The sequence below is a fragment of the Drosophila novamexicana genome, unplaced genomic scaffold (assembly GCF_003285875.2).
Source record: "Drosophila novamexicana strain 15010-1031.04,08,12 unplaced genomic scaffold, DnovRS2.1 tig00000858-arrow-arrow-pilon, whole genome shotgun sequence".
NCBI classification, from domain to species: domain Eukaryota; kingdom Metazoa; phylum Arthropoda; class Insecta; order Diptera; family Drosophilidae; genus Drosophila; species Drosophila novamexicana.
Genome location: NW_020824829.1, coordinates 579,150 through 604,261, shown reverse-complemented (window position 1 = coordinate 604,261; position 25,112 = coordinate 579,150). Strand labels below are relative to the sequence as shown.

The window sequence follows — 25,112 nt, the reverse complement described above, 5'->3', positions numbered from 1 at the left end:
GGAAGGGTGCGAGGTGCAGCCATCGGGAAATGGAGTCGACTCGAGGCGGCGCCGAACAATGCGAAAATATGGAACACTCAACTCTGCAGTTTCAGGTGTGAAAAACAAAAACACTCGTAAATACAATCAAATTCGTGAAAATGGAAAAGCGGAATGGAGAAAAAAAAACAAGCGGGCTCCAGTCGAGACTAGCAAATACCCTGTATCCAACTTCAAGTTTGAGCAACTGGATAACATGTGCGTGAATCAAACAAATTAAGTCAAGGCTGGAAATCGATATTTATCGAGTATAAGCTAATGGCAGGCCTTTTTAAAATGAGAGAATATTTAGTACATATATATTTTTTATGCTTATGACTGTCTAAATCAACTCAGTCTGTTACATACACTTGCCTAAATGCGGCAAACTCTTTACTTTTTTTTGGTGCGCAGGGTATACAAATTGCAGATAGACACATATGGAATATTGGATATGGGATTCGGCATGTGGCATGTGGCATGTGGCATGTGGGGTCTGGTCTGGGCTGGTGTTGCCGCTGCTGATAAAAGCCACCTGGCTGGCGTTGCCTTTTTATTGTACGCCTGCAATTTAAGACAAGTCAGTGGCAGGCTAACGTGGCCTAAACGAGCTGGTAGCCGCCTTTGCCAACTGCTGCTACTGAGTTCTTTTTCATTTTTTTCCTTCTGTCTTTCGGTTAGTTGAGTCCCAATTCACGCAGTCGCCTCAATTTGAATCTCAGCGCTGAGGCGAGCGCCACTTGGCCTGCTTCACTGGCGAATCGCACAGAAATGCGCAATAGAGAAGGCGGCTGCTTGCCGAAAAAAAAAAAAAAACAAAGAGGAAAAAGAAAATGTGGAAACAAATTCGCGTAGCGCAAATTTGTAGCACAGAACTTAACGGTAAATGTGAAAAGGGTGGCCGCAAAAGGTAAAAGCAACTTGGGATGCGAAATTTATGCGCGCTCAACAGTGCAGGCAGCTGCCAAGCCAAAGTTTTTCCAACATTTTCTTCTCGTTGTTGTTGTTGTTGCTGTTGTTGCTGGTCAAAGCAGTTAGAAAACTGACCGCAGCCATATTTGACAACGGCAACGGCAATGGAACGTGCTCACTCCAGCTCAGCTCAACTAGGAAGCCAGCAGCTTGTCCGCCCCGCCAGTGTCCATGGCCAATCTGAAATCCCGTTCTCAATCCCATTCCCATTCCCGTGCCGGTTCCGCATTAAATCAATCGCCAGCGAATCGCAGTTTCAAGAACTTTTTTCTTTTTGCCCACCATCGATTGAAGCACTTTAAACGGGAGTGGAAAATGGCAAATGGCCCATTTGAGGTGCCCTTTTGGGCACGAGGAGGCGGGTGGCTCGTATTTTATAATTGCAACTGCAACTGCAACGAATCCATTAACAAGTGACAATAAAGAGCTTGGGAAGTATCAACTGAAAAGAATTTTTGAATACCCTAAAGATATAAGAATATATATAGCTTATTCGGGATAGATATTTGTAACACAGGCGATTCACCCTATGGGTGACATTTTGTTTGTTGATGATGAGTTAAGAAGTCTTAAGAAACCAAACAGCCTCGATTTTAAAACGAAGGATATATATATATGGGGCATGCATATTTTCTGAAGATATGTCAAACTATGTTTGCGTCCGAGAGTTTCTATGGGAAATTGATATAAGAAGTCGGGCAATTTCCAAGAGTACGGCCAGCGGCTAAAAGATGGTTATATATAAAATGTACAAAAAACTGAGAGACTGGAGCAGAAAGACAGGCTCATATGCAGCATTTACTCGACTGTTAATATATACATATAACAAACAAACATACTTTAAGCTTATAAAGCAATTTTCTTTGTAGAAAAGTGCGTTGGTAAGTAATATTCTTTGTAAGTAAGAGGTTTCTTAGAACCCCCTGTAGGAATTACATATGGCTAATAAAAATTTATACCTAATGCTCATTAAGCATATGTCCTCTTCTATGTGTTACACAATGCTATGCAAAATTAAAATTGTTCTTTAAAGGCGTAATGAGGTGCATTAGTAAACAATATTCTTTGTAAGCAGGAGCTTTTTTAAAACTCCTTGCAGGAGTTTCTTGTGGAACAGCTCGGTAGATTAGTTAAGTGGCTTTGGCTATCAGCTGGCCATCGATGGCGCACAGCTGGCTTGGGGCCAAGTGTGTTGCCTGCTGCCACAAAAGCAAAAAGAAAAAAAAAAAGCAAATACACATGCAATTTGGCAGGCCATGCACAAAATATCACAGCTCGTAAATCGACAGCACAGCTGAGGCCCCCAACTCCCCCTCGCGCTCTGCCTTTGAGTAGTCAATGTGTCCTCTGTGCTGGTCCGAGGCGTTTTTTGGGGCGTCGGCTGGCGCGCGAATTATGCCACCAAGCGGCAACAAATGAAATGAGCACCAAGACCAAACAAGAAGAAAAATCTGTGGATTGTTTTTCATGCATTGCCAAATTGGCCTGGCCTGGCCTGAGCTTGAGATGCAGCCTTGCAGCGAGTTGCCATGTTGCAAGTTGCCAGTTGCCAGTTGCCAGTTGCCATGTTGCACGTGCGCCTTGCGCCTGGCTTCCAAACGGGTTTTGCGCTCTGGGCTTTGCGCGCACTTTAATTTGCCAAATGGCAGCAGCGGCAAAGATAACTAAAGCCGCGCTTTGGAGACGGCAACTGGGACTAAGACCACGTCTACAACTGCGACTGTGCTGAAGGACATTCGGCGTCTGGGCAAATGAGCTAGAAAAATTGCGAAAATGCAGCCGCAACAAAGTAGAAAAACGCAGCACACAAATTGTGGCCATGCTTTGACTGTCAGGCCAAAAGGTAAGCACAAAATGCGCGCACACAAAAAAATCAAAACCAAAGAGAGTGCTCGACTAGCACATACCCTGTTGCCCTTATCCTATAATATAATGAATTCTTTGCTTTAATGAATAGATCGTCTTGAGAGTTTCATCGCTTTCAGATGACATTCATAAATTCTTTTATACCAACAATCAAGTCTTTATATATGCTTATTATAGAACCTTACCGCAATATACCCTTTCTTACACATTTCCAATGCTTGCAGGGTATCGAAAAAAAGAGGCTAAAAGGAAAGGCAGCTCAGCAAAATTGTGGCTAAGTATCTTTGGCTTGTTTAGCTGCCGGCTGAAAGTTGTTGTCGTTGCCATCGTTGTTGCTGGATGCGCTTGTGCTAAAGTCAATTTTACAAGCAATGAACTCGAAAGATATCGCTGCAGCAATTCCCCTCCTTCCACTGCCCGCGTTTCTGTGGCTGCAGCCTGCGCCTGCGGACAGCTTGCTGGCGTCAAAGTTTTCTACTAGGGCCCTGCCACGCCCACTAAATTGCTAGCATATTTGCAATGCTTACAATAACAAGCAGAGCACAAGGGGCTTCAATTCGCAACACCCAAAGGGGACCTGCTTGGTGTCATTTGGTGCCTTGGCACAGCACTGAAATAGCTCGCGATGGGCAGAGAGAGGGTGAGAGAGCGGGGCGCACCAGCAGAGAGCAAAGGGAATGGGGCTAAGAATTATTGCGTGTACTAGTGGGCACTAGTGGGGGGTCTTCCACCCGAACGTAAACAGTTATGGATCCCCAGAACACAACGATCTACTCCAGTCTGAAAATCTGTCTGTCTGTCTCTCTGTCTCTATGTCTGCCTGTCTCTGTTCAGTTCTCAATTCTCCGTATGAGTTCTTCGAGTGTTTTGCCGGCCCACGCCTTTTGACACTTTCTGGACACGCGATAGGCCTGAAATGTGCCGTTCCACTCATTGAATGTGCCATAAAACCGGGCACTCAACTATGCACTGCGTGGGCTGAAGACGGCAAGAGTATTCACGAGTTTGATTCGATCGCGTTATGACTATGTACTCACAATCGCACTCAATTAGGTTAGTACACACACTCACACTTGCTGCGAATACTTGAATTAGCGTTGACGTCTCTTACCTGCAAGTAGAAAGAATGTCGTAAATAGAGATTAATAAAATATTGCAAGAATTCGAGAATTATATTAATTATATTATTACTATAGTTATTAGCTATAGAAGTAGCTAAGGCCTTTCACTAAGACAATTCTACAACCAGACAATTGTCAGGGACTTGAATCGCGAATCTTCGAATGACTGAGTCACTTTGAGAGCTCATCCGGCAAGGAATGTGGATTAATAATAAACCCTACCTTATGCTAAGCTTTAACCCCTACTACTCTATCAGAGTTAAATGTTATTCATGATCTTGGTCATTGTTTATCCTCTAGTTAAAGTTAACATTTACATTTGTCATCATTCACGCAAATACAAATTTAATGGGAGCATTGAAAAGCCTATTTAGTCCATCATAATGCTGGTTGGACATCATAACATTTATATATTATTAATATATCCGTTTCTAGAGAGATCGCATAGACCCGCTGCAACATTCATTAGTTGTTGGCACCATTTATATATATGTTAGCGTGTGTATATACATTTTAAAACAAATTGACGCAGACCAATGAATATAATCCACAGAATGTTTGCACACTGGCACACACACAGATACAGACACGCACACAGACACAAGCACATCTGGTAACCGGAAATGCTTCATTGTTGTTCAACAACAACAAGAACCGTAAATACGCCTGACAACGTTGGCGTCGGAAATTGAAAAGCAAACCGAAACCAACATCAAATTAAAATGGGAAAAATTTGTGCAAAAAAATGAAAAAGAAGTGAAATAAATGTAAAACAAAATAAAAGTGCCATTAAAAATTTAGTTGGAGGGCAGCTCAAAGCGGCACACACATGCGCAAGTGTGTGTGTGTGTGTGAATTGAACTTGTGATGCTCAATTTACGCCCGCAGCTAAACAAACAAACAAACACACACACTCACATTCGAACGACTTTGGCGCGATTTAAAACGCCCGCAAACAGTTTGACAGCCACTGGGCTAGTTGGGCTTTGTTGTCTAAGCCAAAATAACAGCAATTATTTGCCATTGTGCCAACGGTAAATGCTCTGTTGTCTCTTTTGTGTGTGTGTGTTTTGACCCCGTCCCCTCACAGCCTACACTCTTTAATAGCTTTGGCTTGTTTTTTCCGCTTTTGCGCTTTTGTTAAAGCCAATTATTTAGCTTTATGCAACTTTCATTAAAAAAGCGCTTTGACAATTGTATCGAGCCACAAAAAACGACGTTCAGAGTCAAGGTCATTTGCAGGGCTTGTGAGAGGTCAGCATAATCAAGCTGACCTCTAATGCAGTAATAAATATATGTTAATTTATTTGCTGAACCGGATCAAATGTTTTGTAAATTTATTACGTAATCAATAAACAGCTAAAAATTAAAGAGAAGACCAGAACAAAGCGCTGCTTTTGTCTAACCAAGTTATATTTGAGTCAAATTAACACCTAGATAAAATTTATGGGCGGATCCTAAAATCATATTTGAGGCATAAACAGAATGTCACAAGTTTATCACAAGATCTTTCGTAACCACAACAATTTTTGCCCCGTCTCGCAAAAACAGACCAAAAATACTTTTTTGTGTTTTGCTGGCCGTGGGGCTAATTGTAAATTGTGTTATTTTATTTGGACATTTTTGGGGAGCTGATACGAGATGACAGCCATTAAGAGAAGCTTTACATTTTTGTACAGAACATGGCTGAAATATAATTTGCTCTGATAACAGGGCAGAAATCACGGAAGGTATAAAAAAATAAATAAATATAATAATAGTTGTCAAATGCAAAACAACAATTTCAAATGAGAAGTACAACTGTACAGATCTCGAGCATGAAGTACACTAAGATACCCTGTAAAGAACTCCAAGTGAGAGGGTCAAATAGTTATCTACGGATTGCAAAAGATGAAATACAACTGCAAACTTATAAGAGTATGGAATAGCTTATCTCTAGTAGCATATTGGAGCTTAAGTTTAAATCGAGATTCGTCTAACTAATCCTCCTCGTGTTTTATTGCACATCTGACACCTCTACAGGGTATGCAAAATACCAACAGCACTTGAACGCCCAGTGACAGTGAGAGGTGGACGTGCCAGACAACAGACCTGAGAGTATCTCTTTCTCTTTCTCTCTCTCTCTCTCTCTCTCTCTTGGCATCGGGTCTGCACGCTCCATTTGCTGTGCCCGAAGCGCTAAAATCTCTTTGCATTTTAATTGAATTACAAGCGGAGCAGGCTGACACCCCGGGAAGGGGGCAATGGGTAGCAGGAGGAGGAGGGCGGGTCCTGGTCGCGTGTATTGCCCCTGCCCATACATTTTTTAACTGTTTGCTGTACTTGACACATTTCATAGTTGAAGTTGGAGTAGGAGTTGGGATTCGAGTGCAGTTCGTGTGTGCCTTATAGACACTACATGGAGACACACACACATACACACACACTCACAAACACACACATGTAGTTACAAGCGCAACAATTTGCATAAATATTTACGTAGGTGCTTTTGCTCAGTTGTTCAGTTGTCGCGACGTTGAGAATTCGTGTAAATTAATATTAAACTTAAATTAACAACTAAATAAACAACCAAAGTAATAAGCATATAAACAAGTAGGACGTAAAACGATTCGCAGCTGTAATAGCCTAACGGCAACATAATATAAGTTGTTTTCCTTATTTGTTTGCTTTGTTTCAATCACACTTAAAATAAACTTGAAAATTTAATTTAAACATAATTTTGTCTGTTTTTCTCCTTTTAAGATATTATATTTAAAATATGTAATGAAAGCTATTTTTTTATAAACTGCAAAATGTGCATCCTTAGTTGTTTTCTAGATAACTCATTAGTTTTCACTGTATGTACTTATAACTATATAGTATATATATATTTATATAGATAAAATGCCGACACCAACCTTAAACCAGAAAGCCACCTGTTTCCCATTGTTGTCGTTGTTGTTGTTGTTTTTGTTGTATTGTGGTTACGTTCATGATGTCAATTACATTATTTTTATTGTGGGTTCACATTGAACGTTAGGCAAAGGCCCGACGAAAGTGCAAGCGGCCATTTAATGTCATTAAGTATCGCATAATGCCCACAAACAAGTATCAATATCGTAAGTATATACACATGAGTGTGTATTTGTGTGTGTGTGTGTGTTGATTGTTCAGTTTGTTAAATTGTGACGTCATTTTTCAATCATGTTTTCATCAGTTTTCATTGCGGATTTTCATTCAATTATATATGTCGGGCAAGCGGGTCAACGTTTAATATCGAACATTGCGCATACGCCGCGTTTGCCAGGCAGCATTTCAGCCGTTGTTGTGGTTGTTGTTGTAGTTATTGTTATTAAATTAATAACGCATTTATAAGAAGTTAAATGTGTTTGGCACGCGGTTCGTTATCCGAACGCAGAACATTGTTTGTTTTTGCATTTAATTAAACGAGAAGTGCGAGCAGCAGCAGCATCAGCAAAAAAATGTGCGTGAAAACAAAACATTTTAATTATTAATAAAAAGCAGCAAAAAATTGTCTTGTTGTTGTTCTGTTGCTGTCATGCTATAAAGTCATGTTCTTAATAATTTTTGGATGGAATTATGTACGAAAATCCTGTGACATGTACATGTTTAGCATACAGATAAACAATATTCAAAATATCACGCATACGCCGAGGCTGGCAATGCAAATGTCTTTACAACATGAACATGCTTTTATTGGGCTGCTTTATGAGTTTCATGTGGGTGGGTGGGACACATTTTATTTTCAGTATGCAAATTACATTTTCAGAACATGCTGTGAAAAGCGCGCATTTCAAAGGATTTGAACATAAAATAAATAACTTTTTTAATCTGATCGTAAGTCGAAATACGCAAATATGCAAATATGCTTAAATAAATTAAAAACAAAATAAATTAAAGCTAAACTTAAAAGAGTGCCCAAAATAAAAACTAAATTTAGAGCAATTATCACAAAATAAATAAATGATAAATTTGGCATTTATTGCGCTATAAACATGGCGAGGTTTTTTAGTCGGGCATATATCAAAGCAATTTATGAGCATGTACTGCATTCCGTTTATAAATCACAGCTCTTCCTATCTTCCTATCTAATGGCAATCGGGAAACTATGTTTTACGGGCCTGCTTCGCGTCTCTATAAAACTTTATCACTTCATTTGCCTGACAAGCGCAATCCCCACGTTCTCTTATCTAGCCGAGCAAAAAATTCTCCAAAACTGGAGAAAGAAACAGCAGCAGCTGGTGGAACCAAAGAGTTGCCACAAGCCGCACCCCAATCGAAGTAGTTCAGTGCGGTTCCGTTGGCGCCTTATCAGTGCCATCTTTATTGTGCCAAGGCGTTGTAAGTGAATGTTCAGTACAAAAGCTGCGCAATTGAATAGAAGAGGGTGAGGAGTTAGCATGCCACAGAACTATGCCATACTAAAAATCAGGCACGTCGCAGGACTCGAAATGCTCTTGGAAATAGGAGATAGAAAGAGGCAAATTAACTGTTCGGTATGGCAACTATTAAATACCCTTACGGATGCAAAAGAAGATGTCTTAGAAGATGAATGATTATCATATCTATTTAATATGTAAAGAGCAGATATTGTATAGTAGTAGGGCCATGCTGATGATATTTTGTTCTACGATGCGCACATTTCGTGTCAAAATTGAAATACCCTCGGCAAGGGTATTTGAAATGCTAAAGAACGAGGCGTCCGCTTGTGGCAAGTGCCAAGTTAAGTTGACATACAAATTAACGGTTCAATAGAGAGCGGTACACACACCCACAAACACACACTCGTAAGTATCTCAAACGGGGTCTCTGTGGTACTTGCCACAGGCTCCGGCTTAAGCTCTGGGCCAGAAATGATGTCGTGCGTGCGCAAACTATGCGCTGTCATTAAATCTAACGAGTGTCTAGGGTCTGCGACTTGTCTTTACATTTTGGTAATGGGATGGGCACTGGGACTGGGATTGGTATTGAGATTGAGATTGTAGCTGGATTTGGGTACATGCAAAATGTCTATATTCCACATTCTAATAGACAGGCTGCTGGCTGACAACGTGGTTTTCACATAAGCTCGAGCATTAGCCAAAGCATTAGCTTTGGCTTAATTACACATCTGTGACAGCTTCCTCTTAAACTATTTCTAGGGTATCCATAAATTATGTCCTTATAATGGGCTGGCCAAATTACAGACTCTGATTTATGGGCCAATTCCAAAAGACAAACATTTAAATTGATTTAAGTTTAACCATTAAATAGCCAGTTTCAGCAAAGAAATGTCTAATAAACTGCTGACTGAGTCGCTGATTTCAAAAGGACAACAAGGAAGCAAGTTAAATTCGTGTTGCCGAACTGTAGATACCCTTGCACACATATAGTCAGCTGTCTTAATTCCAAAGGCAACTGTGGATATGGTATTCCGATTCGGCGAACTGCTTATATTACAAACTTTTTATCAAAGCCAAAATGCCTTCTGCAATGCTATTCAAACTTGGCCAATAGCAGTCATCCTTGCCGTTGCAGCCCGCTCTGGTAAAGGAGTCTGACCCACTCTGTCAGCCCCTCGCACTTGCTTTGCCACAGAAAGTCTGGCAGCGCTTCTTTTTCAATTGAGCTCAAAAGCTTAAAAGCCAATCAATTCCCAGCGACACACGTTCGTTCCCTCTTCCTCTCGCTCTTGCTCTCTAGGGGCAGCGTTAAGGCAAGTGGCAAGCATTTTGAATACTCTTAGTTTACTTTGAATTTATTATGAGACATTATTACAGCAAATCCTTAAAGTGAGCTATATTTGTAATTGACTTAAAGGTTTACCAATAATATTTTCTTTGCTTAGATTAATCAAGTGATAGTTGGGTTAGGGCATTCAAGTTTCGTCTAGTCATTCGATTACTTGTATACATTAGCGAACTTGCTAAGAGTGAGTGTACCTGTACCTGATGCCAAATCGAAGCTCAAGCCATAACAGATGGCTGGAATCAATTAAAGCTGCGCATTACACGCAAAACAACTTAGAGCGAACCGGTAAGCTCTATGTGGCCCGCCCACCTAAAAATAAAAGCAGAAAGAAACGAGAAAAAATAAACCCCCATATAGCGATTAAATTGATTAGCAGGCGGAAATCAAGACCAAGACCAAAACCTGACTAAGAACCAAACGCATGTGTGGGCCATGCGCAGTGCTCAGTCATGCAGTTACAACTGGAGCATTGATTGACTGATTGACTGCCAGTTCGACTGATTGATGATGTGAACTCTAATTGAAGTGCGCTACTCTCGCTGCTGACAAAGGCAATTTGTGGGCTACTCATCAAATTTACGACGATTGCGTATAGACGCTGGCGATAAAGCGAAGATAGTCTGCGAATCAAGTGGCCGATAACACAATGCCCGATAAGGCAAGGCAAGTGCTACACTCGGAGAAAAATCCTAGATACTACTTACATTTACTTTCATCATCGTTTCATTTTAAAGTCTCACTTAATTTCAGAATATTCAGGATATATAATATAATAGATGGACAAATTAGAATTTAAAACAGAGCTTTTCTTTCAGTGTACTCTAATCACGTCAAGCATATACAATGTGAAAATAATGCACGCTCAACAGATATTTGTCTTGGATTTTAAAATAGCTACTCGTAAAGCTGTTAACCAAACAAATGGACTCATGAGCGAGGCATCTGGATGAGCTGGCAGGGCAGCTGGTGAGTTGCAAGTATTTGTGCGTTGATAGCACTTCATAAATACCTATGCGAATTGCGTGTGAGCATTATGAATTGTATTTTATAGCACTTGTAAGTGTTTCGGCCAGCAAAGGCGATAAGATATATACTCAGGTAACGGGTATAAATATATAGAACAACTGCGTTCTGGCGGAAGTACAGATTAGAATCAATCAACCCATGCTTCTAGATCAAATTCCATAATTTAAATTGTAAGAAGCACACGGCAAGCGCCTGCTTTGGGTGTTCGAGCCCAGCTTTTTGTCCATTCCCATTCAAGTCAAACGAAATACATATATACTTATTGATTCATTAATGCTACCAGACTTTGTGGCTCTTCTTTGTCGCAAGTAGAACCCAATCTCACGCTTTGCTCAATCAATTTACAGTTTCGGGCCATGTCATGACTTGATCTGCATGAGTCGCACTCACACGACACTCACGACACTCACAACACTCACGTTTCTCATATGTGATTGGCGCTGGACACCCACATGCCGTTATGCAAAACTAGCGCTTGGTTCCCAGCGAACCGACTCTGCAATGGTTCCAAATACACTTGACAGAGACACCCGAAAAAAAAATCACCCTCCCCAACCTCTGCCCCTCAGTTGCGGACAAACAAATGCAACGCCCGTCTGTCACTTGTTGTTGCTTGTTGCTGTTGTTTTATTGAGTGAACCCGGTCCGTGCAATTAGCTGGAGGTCGTTTGTCCGGCCAGCATTTTGGCTGCATACATATGTGTGTGTCTGTTGTGTTGATATTGAAATGGGTGCGGAGCGCTACCCACGTCAGGCAAGCGGACAATGTTTTGGCCACAATTTGTTTAACAAATTGTTATTAAATAGTACAATGTCTGCCAACGATTGGCCATTGTGTCAAGTTAATTGCAAATCGGAGGCCCAAGACTCAAGCTGAAACTGAAACTAAGTTGGGCTGCCCACTTTTAGGCCAGCCAGTTTTTGGGCCCTTTTTGGAGCCAACCAAAAATAAAAACGAGTTTTCGGTTTTTGCGCAGATTTTCTTTGTTTTTCTCTATTTTATTTTTTAGACAGACTGTCATTCAATTGTCAATATCTGCGCGGCTCGATCGTCGATCGTCACGACTTGCTGCCTTCTGGCTGTCGGAAATTGGTTTTGCATTGAACTTCAATTGAAATTTGCTGGCTCGCTGGCAGCTTGGGCCACGGCCATGGGCGTGGCGGCTGCTGGGGCACGTGGCAGCTGCGAGCGTTACATGCAGCGCAATATTTCAAAAGAAAGTTGAACTACATAAAATCTAATTAATTGTCTCGAAATTCCATTTGGGCAAAGACTTTCCAAATGGAGCGTCAGATTCGGGATAAACATATATTATTGGTATATATGGCAGATTTTTCGTCTCAGATACGACTATAACGACAGATCGTTCCTACTGTCCAACTGACAGTATGTGATATTATAATAATCAAAGATTAGAATTTAATTGGAATGATAATTGCTTTCATTGTTTTTGGGGGTTCGACACCCAAACTCTTCGCTCAGTGTGTCTTCCATTCAATCAGTTAAGACAAACTCTTCCATTTATATTGATTACATGTGCATGTTTTTGTTTCCACTCAGCAAACACAGATTCGTATTCTATCTAAAATTTGTCGACTTTCTGAATAGCTCGTCTCCAAAAGCAGCGTGAAAGCTAAGCATGAAGCTAAGAAGCTGCTGCTACTGCTTAAGCTTAAGATTGGGCACTACTTTAATAGCCGTGATAACGGCGCTAATGTATGCCTTGTCTATGGTGACTATGGCGCTCCTTCTGGCTAACAAGCTGCCAGGTAAGCGTTGGCAACGCCCATATCACAAAGCACATAGCACATCCTCGACTGTCTATTTCTTTAGCCGAGCTGGCCAACGAATATCTTTTCCAGGATACGCAACTTTATGTGCTCATTGCATCATCAGTTATGCTAATAAGCGCTCTCTTGTTAGCCTTTGGCGCACAATTGGTAAGCAAGTGTATCTGTATCTACAACTGTATCTGTATCTGTATCTGTAGGAAATTCCGTTCTTTCGCCCTGCCCTGGCTACTATTCGTTTGCATACACATCGTTGGTGAGTGCATAACATTCATTTTGATTATTCGCTACGGTGGGCCTTTATATTTGATTCTTATAACATTCACAGCCTTGAGTGAGTAGAGGATATTTAAGACAGGGCTGCAAACCAAAGTGTTCGAACTTTGGCTGAGAGTAAAACTAGATTAAAAAATTCCCGTTCGAGCACGGACGGTTCAGATCCGGTTTGCAGCCTTGATCTTAATCAAGTCCTTAATTACTTGTAATCGAATTTCCTTTAATTTGCAGCTATATACACTTATTTTTGGCTGGTTGTTTTATTCTTTTTTAAAGATCTATTGGCCGATTGATGTTCCATTTTTACAATTTCATATTTCACATTTCACTCAACCCTGCTTCGCATTCACTGTCAAAATTTTTGGTACACTTAAATACGTATAAGTCTTAACACTCTTCTCTCAGCATAAACTTGATCATGCTCTTTCGGCGATGCTGCTGCTGTTTTCCCCTGCGTTATGGCAGCCTGATTATCGGCATTGTATTTACCTGTCTCTTCTTTGCCGAGATGGCCTTCCATGGCGAGCAGTGTGTTTTTATCTGTAAGTCTATATATATATATATATGCCTTTATCCATCCAACATACGTTTTCTACACTGACCTTTACAGATACTAAAACCAACGAGTGGAATTTTTTGCAGTCGATCATTTTGACAACCGGTATTATTTCCTCATTAATGTTGATCTATGGGGCCTTTAAGGTAACTTACTCTACATCTACATACATGTCTTCAGAGAATTCAAGCAATATCTTTTACATTATCTGACTACTATTGGCAGGAAAAACGATGTCTCTTAATAGTCTGGATGATAAGCTTCCTGATCATATTCGTATTATACCTCGTGATGTTCATTTTAGATATAGTATTGTACCATTACTCAATTGAGGGTCTAAGCATGCAAGTAATTATTCTACGTAAGTCTGCTAAAGGAATTATCTATTCTATCTTCTTATTTTATATTTTACTCTCATTTCATTTACTCCTTTATCAGTTAGTATAGCCCTCTCACTGATGTTTGTGCATTCCCACTTCAGGGAACTCTCGTCATAATGCAGAAAATTAAATTCAACTGTCATAAATTGCGTACGTGTTTTATCATTTTTGTTTTCCATCTTACTGTCGTATAAAAATCGATATATATATATATATATATATATATATATATATATTTAAGAGTGTGTTTTGTGACAGACTTACTGACTTTTCAGTTTCCGTCTGGAAATGTGCACCACGACGGGGTTTCAGAAAACTCGTCCTCCAATGGTTAAAGCTTGTATAAAGACAACCTTAATAAAAATGCTGCCAAATTCAACAGAAATTTTCTATTTTAGTGTTTGAGTAACATTTTGTAATATTCATACAAAGAAAAGAGAATTTTCAATAATTAAAAAGTGAAATATATCAAAAGAAGGATGCATAGTCGAAACGAATTTCCCAACTATTTTTGGTGCAACTTGCAACGAAGGACTCCAGATAATTTCTTTTAGTACTTATATATATATATATTTGCATATATATTTTAGTTATTCGTTTTATGTTTGGCTTGAGCAATCGAGTTGACCTTCTGTAAAATGTTATTGTATACCAAATTTGAGAGCTATCATTTACAAAAAGCTGTGCACTCTCCACAGAGCTTAACTTCAAAAAAAATAAAACTTGATTTTTCATTTCAAATATTTCAAAGTTCCAAATTACGTGAAGACCGGGAGGATCATAGCATATCGGTTTTTTTTTGCTGGTTTCTTATAGATACTTACTAACCAAGATGGCTTGTCACTGCAAGTACTTTATAAAGATTTTGAACAAATGCTGCTTCTGCTTCTCGCTGCGCACGGGCACATTATTGTTGGGCTGCATATTCTTGACCTGGTTCGTTTACCTATGCCTTGGCAGCGCTTTCATGATGCGGTGCATCTTCCCCAACGAATATCAGCGTGAGATTTTTGGTCCTCCGGCAGCCCCAAAGACAACAATGGTCTTCTCGTTCTTTGGCATCATAGCCGCCTCAATGGTTTGCATTGGAGTGCATAATGTGAGTAAAAATTTAGAAAAACCTGCCGAACTGTGTATACCCTTGCAATAATACTCCTATGGAAGATGTCTCTGCATGGGCATGCCGCATTCACAACCCAATCTTACGGAATCCTATCTCCCACAGAATAACGAACTGTTGTTTGTGCCATTTCTGGTGCTCACTCCTTTCTATATCTTCGTGCACATAATAGCTATGATAGTGTATGCCTGGGTCTGGGTCATCATCGCTCTCTTTCTAATTACAATAAGTGAGTGGATCAAGTTCGGCTGATTCTCTTCTAATTGGTTTTCAACTAACTTACGCAGTTGTTTTAATCTATGCCTGGGTGATAATCTTCTCCTACTTTTCGGAACTGCGCTATGCCTACGATGATGAGCAGCCACACCACACCTACATCTAAGACACAAATTGGTCAAAACGGTTTATTTATTTTCTGCATGTTTTAATTGATTTGCTGGAGTAAAAATTGTTCAAGTGAATAATTCGTTTTAGTCGCCAGTCTAATGAAAGTTTTCCATTGGAAAAGAGAGTTGCCTACTGTTGTCAATGGAAAATTTTTCCGGTCTGTGTGTGTTGGGAAAATGCTTGCATGAATATATTTTCTTATGTTTTTTCGATATACAAATTCTTGAATATCTACATTTCTCGAATAAATCAATTTCATTATGTGGAAATGGATATGGATGTTTAATGGATATGGAAAATTTCAAGAAAATACTTGGCTCGGGGAAATCTGGAGAGTAATATCTGATATAATGGCATACACGTATGATTAGGGCTTATCTTTTACACATTTTATTTACACGACTTTTTGGCTGTCATGCATGATGCGTCATGCGGGTTGATCTAGTTGTCTGTAGTTTAAGAGCTGGGGTCTGAACTCACCTTTGGCAGTGAGGCGAGCACCTGCTGCTTGACATCCCAGACGAGACGCTCCGATGGAAACTGCAGACACTTGTAGACATTCAGCTCCGGTACATGGATGCGCACCAGTAGCCAACCATCCCGGGGTTCTGGCGGCGGCTCATCGTCAAACGCACCCGGCCCGGACGTGCTGTCCATATTGGCCGGGTTCTGTTTGACTTTGGGCGTGGGTGGGTGATACGTCGTAATTTTGACGGCTTTTCGCGCACAGCGTCACAGTTTACAAAAAAAAAAATTAATTGGCTGAAGAGGCAAGTTTTGTGCCTTCTCTATTCTTTACTGTCCTTTATGCCTTTTAGTTGCTTTGCAGCTCGTATTTTTCGTTGGTCTTTTAGAAATCTTCTTGTCAATGGCGCATTTATTTGATTGAGCTGGCCGTTGCCAATTGTTGAAAAGCGTTTCGCTCAGACATTTCCTCGGGGCTTTTCCGTTGAGTGGACAGCTTATCAATTGGAATGTGCATTATAATGCTGCTAAAAAGAGAGAAGGATTTCAACATTGTTAATTAATAAGGTTTAAAAATCAGAGAAAAAAAACAATAAGAAATGCGAATTTTATACCGTACTCAATCTAGAATATTTAATAGTTACTTTTTACGCTCGCTTAGCACACAGTTTTTCTCTGAGTGTAGCCACTCTTTGCCTCTTTTAGAGCCCAATCTGTATCTGTGAGCACTTCAGTAACCACGCAAGACGTCAAATATGTTGTCACAGCACTTGGTTGACGCAAAAAAACTTAATTTGTAAATTGGTTTACAATTTTTTTTAGCGACTACAATCCCGACCCGTCCGCACCCCCGCCGCTTTTGGCAGTCAGGCAGTCTGTCAATCGGTCGCTGTCATTGTGTCAGTCGCACGGACACTTCCCCATAAACCCCATAAATTGCCAAGGCGGGCAAAAAGCAGACACATTCAACATTCGCTGTTGCTGTTGCTGTTGCTGCTATTGCTGATTAGTCGCTGATATTGACATTTTATAGCCGCAGCAGCACACTCACTGCTGCAGTCCGAGTTGCAGTTGCAGTTGCCGCAATTATGCACAAATTAAATTCACACGCTAACCTCAAAAGCGAAACAAGCAAACTGGAAGGCGGTTTTTATGGCATCAGCCTGTGAATGTGTGCCAAATAGAGAGCGCGGCAGGGGCTATGGGGATCAGGCATTTTATGGCAGCCGTGTTGATTGTTTTAGTAATTGGCTCAGAATGGTTCGAAATAAAAGTTGCGGGTGGCAGATTAGCTGAAAGCATCTTTAGCCGGAACAGAAAGTGATAGGCGATCGTTTACAGAAATTGGGTCAATCAATCTGATTGACGATCAACACACAGCTCAATGCTAGATTTTTAGGGGCCTGTTTGGTGCTGTGAATAAGCTCTAAGACAGCATTCCTACCAGGCTGGAAAGTTGATCAAACAAATTTATAAAAATCCACCTCACCTTCTCACGCGAGTCTTTAGCGCTGCCTAAAACACACAATTGTAGTCGGAACAAATCTTTACAGCAGTGCTCAAGCATAGCTCAAAGCATTTCGAGTGCCACTTCTCTTAGAACACTTAAACAAAAAAAAACCAAGTACAACACTCAATTATCTCGCTCGTAAATCATTAAATTGCGCCTAAACGATTCAGATTGTTGCAGTCTACTTACTTCTTAACTAGAAATATATATGGCTTAAGAACCTACAAGTAGAAAGCACATTTGAAAGCGAGTTGACTTTTGTTTTTTAATAGAAGGCAATGCAAACAGAACACACACACAATATTTATCCAGTTCAGTGCACTCGAAAAGGGACCCAGAAACACGACAATTGAAAAGATGTCACGGTCAAGAAACTGCGTACACTTTGCCGAAATACATAAATTAAATAAATTTAAACAAGTGGACTGAAAACAAGAGCCGTTCACCTTGGCAACCCACCTGTCAATCAAAAAGGCCAAGTGAAAATTATCAACAGCTCAACTGCGACTCCAATATTTTGGACAGATAATAACATGGCCAAGGCAAAGGCAAAGTCAAAGGCAGCTGATTTGGCTAACGAGCAGGCACGATTGTTTGATAAGCCCTCTCTCGCTCTCTCTCTCTCTCTCTCTCTCTCTCTCTCTCTCTCTGATAAGAACTGGCTATGAATTCTGGGGCGCTAAGGTAAACAAAACTTTTAATTAACAGCAATTGTCGCCGCATACATTACGCATACGCCACGTGGTCACAAGTCATTCAACTTAATTAAAAAAAGCAAGCGGAGTGTGCCATATCTATGCAATAATCTTTTTATGCGCCTCAAGTTTATCAGCCCCAGCAGAAGAAGAAGTTGGAATTCAATTATATTGCCAAAGGGCATTCTAATTCAGCCTCGGCATATCCTTTATAACCGTGTCCCTCTGCTTTTATCCGAACTCATCTTATTATTATCCTCTAGAATCCCCATATCATATGGCTGGCAATCGGACTTCCAATTAAAGCTATATTGCTTATCAAGAATTCCATATTATATGCTTGCTATATGAATCAGAGAAAATACATAAATATGTTGCCCAACTGCCAAGGTATTTAAGAGTCAGTAAGCCGAAAATAACTCTCTCTCTCTCTATCTCACTCGCTCTATCTCTCTCGCTCTTTCTCTTCCTTGTCTCGAATTGAATTGAATTTCAGAGCGCTGAATCTTCGGGTCTTAGCCCAAAGTTTAACGCTGACATTTGCTGCGCTTTTTATGGCCAATCGCTTTTAATTGGAAAAGTTGCTAAGCCAACGTTTGTTATGCAGCCACCCACTTTGCTGCGCCTTTCCATCCAACAACTTGGCCAATACTTTTTAATCGCAGTTTAAAGTGCGCAGTGTTGATTTATGAATAGCGCAAAACAGCAACAACTCAATTATCGCAATTATGGTGCGAACTGCAACACCAACAACCACTAAAGCAACAACATTTGATTATCGCAATTTCCATGCCAGCTAAGTGCTGCGATTTTTCACTTAAAGCGCATAATTTTGCGCAAAAAGCATTTAGGCTTGGGGCTGCGCAACCCCTTTTCTGTTGACTTTGATTGAAAAATTATGTTTGACCTTTGCGCTTGTGACATGTGCACAAATCATCATTTATGTTTGCTCTGCTCCTCTCTCCGCCCCCCGCCTGCTGGTCATTTCGCTCCAATTGTTTTGTCAGTACCTGACAGCTGTCAGTTTGTCGTGTGTGTACGTGTCTGTACTTCGACCGCCAGGTGGCGCAACAGCCAATTCTCGCCCTCAACCCTCAAATCCATCTGACAGTTATGTGCTCTTCACGCCTGACGGGCAACATTCATTGCCGGGGGTTCTTTTATGCGCCCCAATTCCGAAATAAGCTACCTGATATATAGCTGATTCGGCGGACAGCAAACCCCTGTAAAAATAAACAAAAATAAGCGAGGGTTCTTTAATCGAGTATACTCTACTAAAAGATACTCTGTATCTGGGAGGCTGCTTTCCGTAACCCCATAATATACCAAAAAATGTCTTTAATAACGTTTGCCTTTATACTCCAATCTAGATGCATATTTCAGGTCTGAACTATAACATTCAAAATATAACAAGGATCAAGACATTTCCTATAAAGAAAGTAGATGAAAATGTCTACGTCTTCATGTTATATTTGCGCAGCCATTTTTAAGCACAGGGTAAAGTTCAGTTTTTCCATTTATGTCCACTGTTTCCTTTTGATGGTCTTACATTCATAATCTACGCTTTTAGTGCAGACTTTTTGCAACTTAGTTGTTTAACTTGCAGTCAGGTTGTAAAACATGGAAAGCTCTTAAATTTGGACAACCCTGACGCCCACTTGAGCAGCCTCTGAGCTGAATGCGCTCGTGTGCGCCGGCTGTCGCAAAGTTCAGCTCAAGTATTTGTGACACTTTCTGACAGCCATCGAAATTTGCCAAAAAGTAGATGAAGAATATTACAAGGAGCAGAGTGTGACTGGCAAAGTGCCCGCCTGCTGTGGCCTAACCCAATGCCCCACAAAGTGCAGCTGCGGCAAGTCTGGGCACACTTGAAAGACACTCAGCTGAAATTATGCCACATCGAATGGATTTTAGTGGAAATTAGTTCCCTGACTGATGGACGACTGACTATAGCCCAAGGGGCTCAGCGCGATTTGTGGGTCAGCGTGCAACAAAATGTCACTCAGTTGCCGCAGCACTCATGAGTGTTGCGGCATTCGCAAGCGAATACCCTTAGTCATGCATATTTTAAACTGCGTACAGCTTTAAAGCAAATTACTTTTGTCATTTTAATGGCTGAGCTTTAAATGAGGCACTGTGATTTCGGCGAGCAGCAGCTTGGGGTGGCAGGGCTGCTGTGGCGTAGGGGTTGGCTTGGGTTGGGTTGGGTTGGTTGTGTCGGAGCCGGTCCGCAATCTTGTCGGATGTTGCGAATTATTTGCCTTGGCAACGCAGCACCAAATTGCCAACAACCAGCTGCAGCGAGGCGGACGGTCACGCCCTCACCCACAACTTAATAAATACACAGCCATTTTTCTCGAGCAGTGGCACAGTGAAACGTAATGGGAAAACTGCAAAATGCTGAGGGTCGAACCAGCTTCCATCTTTATACTTATTTGAATTCCTATAGATCTATTAGCCTAGAGTTTGTGATTTGAGCCCAAATTCTCTCATTAAACTTATATTAAATATTGCCCATACCTGAGCCTGATATTAAAGATTTAAGCTCAACCGTTTTTTTACTTTGTTTTTTTCTATACACTGCCTCACTGTGCAGCTTGCAGTTTGCAAATCGAATCGCCATTTTGTTTGCGCTCCGCTCGGCTCTTGGTGCACTGTGTTGTGTGTACCGGAAACGGAAATGTGCGCATAATTCTGTTAAAATACGTGGTACAGTCCATGAGCAAGCCACAGGCTCCGGTCGCCGTTCTTCATCTGGAATTCCAGAGACGCGTGCTTTAATTAAATAATATTAAATACAATTATGCTCTCCGCCTTTCAGCTGGGCACAAACTTAAACTGGAACTGGAAGTCAGGATAGATTTTAGACTGTCAGCACAGCAAAACACGTCGCTCAAGTTTGTGGCAATGTCAAAGTTTCTTGGCTAATTTATTTCACTATTTTTGTATTTCCAAGGCGAAGAGGAAACAACAGCATCAGCATCAGCAGCAACAGAAAAACAAATCTAAAGAAATACAAAACAAAAAAAAAAAGAAAAGAACCGAAAACTTGTTTTCCAGTCACGTTCATTTTCAATCAAGTGGCATCATTATATGCCAAACAATTCAGAGAGAGAGAGAGAGAAAACTAATACAATAAGAAAATTAACTCTGACCCATGCGGCTGGCCAAGCCAGCGGCCACACATATGTGGCCCCAATGGCTGTTGCCCTTAACCCTTCCTTTGCGCCCTCTCCAAGAGCCGTCAACTGGCCCCCGGTCGGATTCTTTGTCTAGTTGCTGCCTGTGGGGAATGCCTGAATGGTTTCTGAATTGAATACAGTTCAGTTGATGGCAGGAACCACAGCAAATTACGCTAAACTCAAGCTCCAAAACCACAAACTGACTTCCTGTTCTGTGCGAGTCGAAACCTGGCAAATGCTGTAAAACAAAAACTTTTACCTGCCACTGACAATTTGGGCATCGAGCATCTATTTGATTGAAATTGTTTGATTGTTGTTTCACTTGCTAAAAGATAGTCCAAAAAGTTTGGACATGGAAATGCAGCAGAACGTTAAATGCACTTGAGCTGAACGCCAGACAATCAAACAAAAGTTGGTTTGCATTTGAAATCATTTTCGTGCTTTTATAAAACATTTCCGAAATGGACTTGCTTTAAGCCTTGAAGTTGAGAAAAATTTAAAGTAACATTGATTGATTTTCTTTGACTAAACAAAAGACAATTGAGATTCTTATCTGAAAGTGTTTAAGTTGAGCGACTTTAGGTTTAAGTTCGATTTTAATTGAAATCTTAAAAGTTTAAATTATTGTGCTATATTTTAAAATTCAACCTAATATCGCACAGAACGCATTCAATTTCAACAAACATTTCAAAAAGGCTTTTAAGACACATGTCAATTGCAGTAAATGCACAACCAATTGGATTTCACAATATGAGGTGAGTTTTATGGCCAAGTCGCTTACCAGACGCCGCACACACAAATTTCTCGCTAATTTCAGCAGCCGAATTACGTCACTGCGCACAAAATGCGCCATTAAGTCAGAGTCTCAGCGAGATATATAACTATATAGAGATACAAACATATAAAGGTAGTATGGCTCATATGTTAGCTTGTTGCTGCAATCAATGGAAATAAATTAAAACGCCGATTAAAAAAGAACAAAACTCTATGCAAATGCGGCGACTGCTTCGACCGGTTTGAATGCAGCGCAGGTAAAAACAAACGACAGACAGCAAGCACACACGACACACAACACACACACACGCACACTCATTGGCAATAACATGAAAATAAATATATTATAAATGAAATCCAAAGCCATTTAAATGCAGAAAAAAAAACTTTATTAAAAACCTCATGTTCAATTTGCAAGCACATGAACGCGTTTTACTTAATAAGTCCCCCTGCAGTGCTTCGCCTCAAGCATGTGCTTTAAGGCTAGTGAAAAAAGGGAGCGAGTCTGCGTAATCATCAAAATTTTCAGTTTTTATGGAGTTCCTTAATTTCTATTTAACGTACAAATATTTTTCCTGTCAATTTACTCGATAAACGTAATTTATTTGGCCAGCAGCAGCAGACTTCAACAAGGCTAATTTCATATTTTGCGTCTGGCTTCCCTCCCTTTATGCTAACCAATACTGGCTGCAGGGCCATCAATCATACGCCATGTGAACAGCAGACGCAGACGCAACAGCAAATCAATGAACAGACGCCCACCCCTCCCCCAAAAGAGCATAACATAGTGTTGTACAGCGCACTGCGTAGCCAGCTGTGGGTGGCTGCACAACACACATAACAAACACAAGCACACACGCGTGCAATGTTGTACAACGCCCACAGTCGCATGAAAATTGCATGCCAATTGGCAGCAACGGCTAACAAATTTTCGCGCTGGCAGAAAAACGACAACAGCAAGAAGAAGAAGAAGAAGGAGAAATAACAGCAAATGTCTTTACTTGCGGGCAAATTAACGTGCAGCCAATCGAAATACACTTCTGTGGAGCGAGACATAGCACTAATTGGATATAGACAAATGTTCGTCCAGCCTGACTGATTGACTGATTGATAAATAACGTACAGCTCAAGACGTAGGTAGGTTAAAATTTGAAAATGTTCACCTATAGGTGTGGAAAATTGGTGAGAACAGTTTAATACATTTTTCATTGTCTTTCTTTTGATCGAATTCTAACTTTTTAGCAAAGATCTTTGCGGAAATGCATTCAATGCGTGTCTCACACTTTTCAAAGGTGTTATATGGAAAAAAAAAATTTACATTAATGCGTGATTCATTGATTTTTGAAAAGTGAATAATACTTTGCCGTTCAAGGCCGGGTAATACTTGCCAGTGTAAACATGAAACACAACGAAACCTCAATTTACTTTATTGAAAACAAGAGCTGTTCGTATATGGATCACATAACACACAGTTTAGGCTGAAGTAAACAACATTTGATGCCAGTTTTAGTCAAACAATATAAACACAGAGTATTTATAATTCGGCAGGCGTTTAAGCTGGCATAAGTTTGCCTAAGTTTTCTTATTTATAGACCCACTGGCGTTGTCAGTGTTGTTGTTGTTGTTGTCTTTGACACCAAACAACTTTATAGAAAGACCTCGCTCAGTGCCATTTGAGCCCAATCGCTCAATTTGTGAACCGGGCCTGAGGGTTGGGGGAGTTCGGCTAGTGTTATGTAAATGCTCGTTGAGTGTGGCATCTCCTTGGCTCGGCCACAAGTTGTAACAGCCTCGACTACATAGATAATAATTAACAGCAATTTCGGCTAACGCACACACACACACACACACACACACAGACACTCGTCACACACACACTCGTGTAATTAGGCTGCAATGACTGCCAAAAATGGTTTGGAAAAAAGCTGTAAACGCTTTTGGCCAACTTTGACTTTTTATGGCCCCAGAAGTGGCAGCTTGGCTAACCAAAAAAAAGTGGTCAACAAATGATTTTTAATAACTTTGACACTCATTAAACTCAAATTACATGCATTTTGATCACGCAGGTTTTGCATTTGAGCTCAAGTTAAGCCGCTTATGTTTCTTCATCGGGCCACGTCTCCCCATATGGTAGATGCTATATGGCCATAAGACCGAAACGGTAAAATGTCGAGTTACTCTCACACATTATGGTCATTATAAATGAATTTCGATGCGACCAGTTGTAGCCAAAGCTGGCCAAGACTTAAGGCTGGTTTTTGAACAGCCTCCCCTTAAGAAAATCCCAGTGCTTGAATACATTATTCAAGTTGAGATTCTCACAGCTAGCTCTAAGTTTTATACTCTACCAGCGGGCATCTTAAATCCCATAAAATTTATCCATCCTTGGTCTGTATTCATGGCATTCATCTGAATCAGATTACCATAAAAGGTATTTGAATGCAGCTTTGAATAGGTTCCGTGCATATAGCCCGATCAGGCTTGAAGTATGGCATACAAGAGGGTATACATATAGCCTGATTGATTTCTTGTATATCTGACTGTCAACCGCGTATCAAAACCGATCTTTATCGATTTTATTGATATCAAGGCATTCACTCAAGAGGAGATCAACTCAGTCTAAAATATATAGTTTAGGAACTCGTGCACAAAACTATTATACCCTTTTCAGAGCATAGCAACCTCATTTAAATACTCTTTAAAAATGTGATAAAACCTAATCAAATCATGTGGTTAATTAGTTTTTAATTGGCTCACAAGCGTTCTCTCCCTCGCCTCTGCTGGGCTCATTGAACTGTTTACATAAAAATTGAATTGCTTTTCGCGAGCAAAAACAAGAAGAAGACAAGAAAGAAACTCATTAAATCAACTTAAAGTTCTCAAGATAAATGCCGCCGCGATTCTCACCAGCTGTCAGCGACAAGTTATCGGGCCAGGGGTGGGCTCTGGGCAGGAGGGGTGCGGTACTGGGGCACTGGCAGATTAAGATGCAGTGCGTCGAATTAATTACGCATTTCATTGTGGTTTTTATTTTACTGTGTTGTTGCCGCTGGGCACATTAACTCTGACTGGGCCAAGTCGCATTTAAAAAAAACACTTTAACTGACCTGCCCCCCCCCCCCCTCGTGCAGGCATTACGCTTTTGTCTTTATTTACGTTTTTTGCCCATAACCCTGAACTTGACATTTATGAACTCTTTGCTGGACTGTAACCTGCCACTTGGCAGTTGCTCTTTGCATTTAT

The 25,112-nt window shown here is 40.6% G+C and overlaps 3 protein-coding genes across 5 annotated transcripts in view; 2 read left to right on the top strand and 1 right to left on the bottom strand.

Moving 5' to 3' along the window:
* LOC115764459 (SH3 and multiple ankyrin repeat domains protein 1) overlaps window positions 1–16,231 on the bottom strand; it is a 35,322-nt gene extending 19,091 nt beyond the window's left edge. For both annotated transcript variants that reach the window (XM_030707496.1, XM_030707497.1), the window contains exon 1: window positions 15,724–16,231. In XM_030707496.1, coding sequence (XP_030563356.1) covers window positions 15,724–15,900 — 177 coding nt within the window. In that variant the 5' untranslated portion in view covers window positions 15,901–16,231. The remainder of the gene's footprint in view (window positions 1–15,723) is intronic.
* Window positions 12,306–13,882, top strand: LOC115764457. 2 transcript variants are annotated; one of them, XM_030707493.1, is made up of 7 exons: window positions 12,306–12,503; window positions 12,568–12,674; window positions 12,725–12,780; window positions 13,206–13,342; window positions 13,411–13,502; window positions 13,582–13,717; window positions 13,795–13,882. In XM_030707493.1, the coding sequence occupies exons 1-7, from the start codon at window positions 12,374–12,376 to the stop codon at window positions 13,851–13,853; spliced, it is 717 nt and encodes a 238-aa protein (XP_030563353.1). In that variant the 5' UTR covers window positions 12,306–12,373; the 3' UTR covers window positions 13,854–13,882. The 2 variants fall into 2 exon arrangements, with proteins under 2 accessions (XP_030563353.1, XP_030563354.1); XM_030707494.1 differs by lacking the exons at window positions 12,306–12,503; window positions 12,568–12,674 and having other exon boundaries at window positions 12,777–12,858; window positions 13,032–13,342.
* LOC115764458 lies at window positions 13,832–15,430 on the top strand. The gene is made up of 4 exons (XM_030707495.1): window positions 13,832–13,886; window positions 14,553–14,835; window positions 14,962–15,085; window positions 15,144–15,430. Exons 2-4 carry the CDS (start codon window positions 14,569–14,571, stop codon window positions 15,236–15,238), a joined length of 486 nt encoding a protein of 161 aa, XP_030563355.1. The 5' UTR covers window positions 13,832–13,886; window positions 14,553–14,568; the 3' UTR covers window positions 15,239–15,430.
* Window positions 16,232–25,112: the final 8,881 nt, after the last annotated feature.

Bases quoted from the DNA above. Each gene is read 5' to 3' on its own strand.
- LOC115764457 (XM_030707493.1), top strand. From the start codon at position 12,374: ATGAAGCTAAGAAGCTGCTGCTACTGCTTAAGCTTAAGATTGGGCACT. The intron at 12,781-13,205 runs GTGAGTGCATAA...CTCTTCTCTCAG, and splicing joins CGTTTGCATACACATCGTTG to CATAAACTTGATCATGCTCT. The intron at 13,503-13,581 runs GTAACTTACTCT...TACTATTGGCAG, and splicing joins TGATCTATGGGGCCTTTAAG to GAAAAACGATGTCTCTTAAT.
- LOC115764458 (XM_030707495.1), top strand. From the start codon at position 14,569: ATGGCTTGTCACTGCAAGTACTTTATAAAGATTTTGAACAAATGCTGC. The intron at 14,836-14,961 runs GTGAGTAAAAAT...TATCTCCCACAG, and splicing joins TTTGCATTGGAGTGCATAAT to AATAACGAACTGTTGTTTGT. The intron at 15,086-15,143 runs GTGAGTGGATCA...TAACTTACGCAG, and splicing joins TCTCTTTCTAATTACAATAA to TTGTTTTAATCTATGCCTGG.